This window comes from Geospiza fortis, unplaced genomic scaffold (assembly GCF_000277835.1).
Source record: "Geospiza fortis unplaced genomic scaffold, GeoFor_1.0 scaffold112, whole genome shotgun sequence".
NCBI lineage: Eukaryota > Metazoa > Chordata > Aves > Passeriformes > Thraupidae > Geospiza > Geospiza fortis.
The window spans coordinates 21,613,508-21,616,179 of NW_005054298.1; the positions used below are offsets into that span (position 1 = coordinate 21,613,508).

At 38.6% G+C, this 2,672-nt stretch overlaps 1 protein-coding gene across 1 annotated transcript in view; it reads right to left on the reverse strand.

Annotated features, from left to right (window-relative positions):
- The window catches only part of ZNF385B (zinc finger protein 385B), a 150,795-nt gene extending 148,488 nt beyond the window's left edge, over window positions 1–2,307 (reverse strand). Inside the window, exon 1 of the mRNA XM_005415893.2 lies at window positions 2,261–2,307. Within this exon, the coding sequence (XP_005415950.1) occupies window positions 2,261–2,279 (19 nt within the window). The 5' untranslated portion in view covers window positions 2,280–2,307. The remainder of the gene's footprint in view (window positions 1–2,260) is intronic.
- Window positions 2,308–2,672: the final 365 nt, after the last annotated feature.

Below are 2,672 nucleotides of genomic sequence, written 5' to 3' on the forward strand. Positions count from 1 at the left end.
CGTGCCACAGGCAGCACAGCCTCGACCCGGGGGCGACTCCCCGAACACCCAACTGGAACAGCTCCCGCTTTCTTTACTCCTTCAGCTTCTGGTCGTCAGGGATTGCTCTTCGCTCCCCAAATTTACACAAACCTGTAGCCCAGCCTCCCAGCCCTCTGGCTTTGCCCGCCCGCCTGTCAGGGCTTTAAGTCAATAGCCACTACTCCTCAGCTCTGTTCTGTAAAATGTAAAAATGTGTCCTAAATATAAACATTACACTAGAAAACATCAGGTTTTATAAGTACCGAAGAGAAAAATAATAATGATAATGGTGGAAACATCAAAATCAATGCAAACTTCAGTATAAGAAAATCTGCAGCATTTTAATAATTAGAGCTGCTTTTACAGTTCGAACAGTGCTCCTGGAGAAAATGGTTCAAACAGAGGGAATCCTACAGTATTGAATTTATTATTCTTCTGAAGGAAGGAAAACAAGAACATTTACCACTGGAGAAAAACTTCTTGCTAAACTTTAGTTTCAGCTTTTGGAGAAGAGCAGTGATACTTAATACTATTAAGAATTGCATCATACCTTGTTTACAGTTTTATGTTCAATAAGTTCTTTTAGCACTCAGGACAGGAAATTCTGACAGTTTGAATTAATCATCCCATAAAAACATGAATATAGCCCTTCTTTTGGTGCTTTACCTACCACGAACTTCTTGCTCAGAAGAAATCTAAACTTTAAAGCAGACCTAAGTATTTTTGAAAGATTTACTGGTCTCCTACAGAGAGAAAGAGTAGCTGAAAATAGGACACTTTTTTTTTTCCACCCCAGAAGTCCTGAGTTTGTCTGAATTTGTAGCAGCAGAATAGATGGCACAGTAGGAAAAATCCACTACTGAAACTCGGAATGTTGGACCAGTGGTAGAGGAATTTTGAATGTACACATCTGCTTCAGCAGCAAACAACAACAAAAAATACCCAGAGTGAGTTTGGGATCAATCAGATTATAAATGGATCAACTTGATTATCTTGAAAAGGCACATACATGTATGATTGTGCATTAGCAATATCCAAAATTCTCATATTTTGTTATCTTTTGTCTATCTTTTAGCCCTTTTCAAGACAAACTTGCAGTAAACTAGCACTACAGTCTCCAAAACATTCAGAAATCTCGAAATAATTCTGACTGGACAAAAAACTCAGCAAATTTCTTTTCATATCCAACCTTCAAGTTGTATTCTAAAGAACAAAGAATATTGCATCCAGGCAGTATTATTTTATTTATGTAAGCAGCTGTTGTAGTTGCCACAGAGATGTTATTCAATCTTTAACAGAAAGGTGGTCTGCAAATGACCATTCACTGTATTTGCTGTTAATATGAAAATATAGAAGAACCCCTGAGAAGACTGTAACATTCTTCAGAACGAGTACATATCTATTCAGTAGCTCATGATTAAAAAAAAAAAGGTATTTCAATGAATTTTAACCACCAACTTCCTACAGAGAGATGTAATGGTGGGTCATAATTGTATATGGTTTCAAACACAAAAGTATGTCTTGGGTCTGTTCTCATCAGAAACAGCAAAATTTAACCCACAATTGTACACATCTTTATGATGCATTTCACAGCTGCCTTCCACTGGGCAACTCACCCTTCTTGACTCCAGCTCCCCATCAAATCCTGTGCTCTATAAGATGGTAAAAGTGTGAAGGGTGGAGAATTTTAAATGCCCTGTGGTCTGTATTATCAACATGTCACATTTCATCTCCATAAATGCTGAAAGCACATTACAAGTTATTAAATTATAGAATAGTTGTAGAATATCAAAACAACTTTAAAAGTGATGTGAGCAACAGAAAAACCATTTAGCCTGGGAGATCTTATAGGGAGGTAACAGGTCTGTAAATTCAGAGGCACCTATTGGAAAGGAGAGGCTGCTACTGGAAATCTGCCTAAAAACATATAAAACCAGACAGAGGTTGGATCTTATCCTAAGTGAGATTATGCAGAGTATGAAGATATACTCGGTATGAATTAGAATTGCATTTTATCACTTTTTTCCAGAACTTTAAATTTGGCTCTACCAAACCAAACTTGGATGACTTCTCTAAAATATCTGTCACTGAACATATGTTTAACGTGACACAAGTTTGTTTGTAGATGCATGCAGAATGGTGCATACAAACAAAACTCTTAGGGATGCCTGCAACCCAACCACAATTCAGGATGCCCCAAGAGCTGGGATGTTGTCACCTTATTGTAAATCTTCCATACCTTCTGGGTGATTTCGCATGGGCAGCTCCTCACAGCATAGCCAACAAACTCCACTTCACAGTGCAGCCAACAAGCTCCAACTGCCTCCTTAACTAGCTAACCCACTCTTTTGTATCACTCTTCTTCTTATTGGACACAGCTGTGGCCTATTAAGGGCAGGCCTGTTCCTAATATTTGGTGATTAGTACAGCTGCAACTCCTCAGGTGTGAGACTACCCTCTGCACTATATTTTCTTACATTCTATCCCTCCACACTGGGAAATATTTTCTACAAAAGGCAACACTAATATTACATCTGGGTGACATTAAATATCATTTTATAAGGAGAGGTCACCACTGGGAAGTCTCAAGCAACCCTCACATTCATAACTCACCCTGTAAGAGACAGTGCCAGAAATCTTCTGTGTCCCCA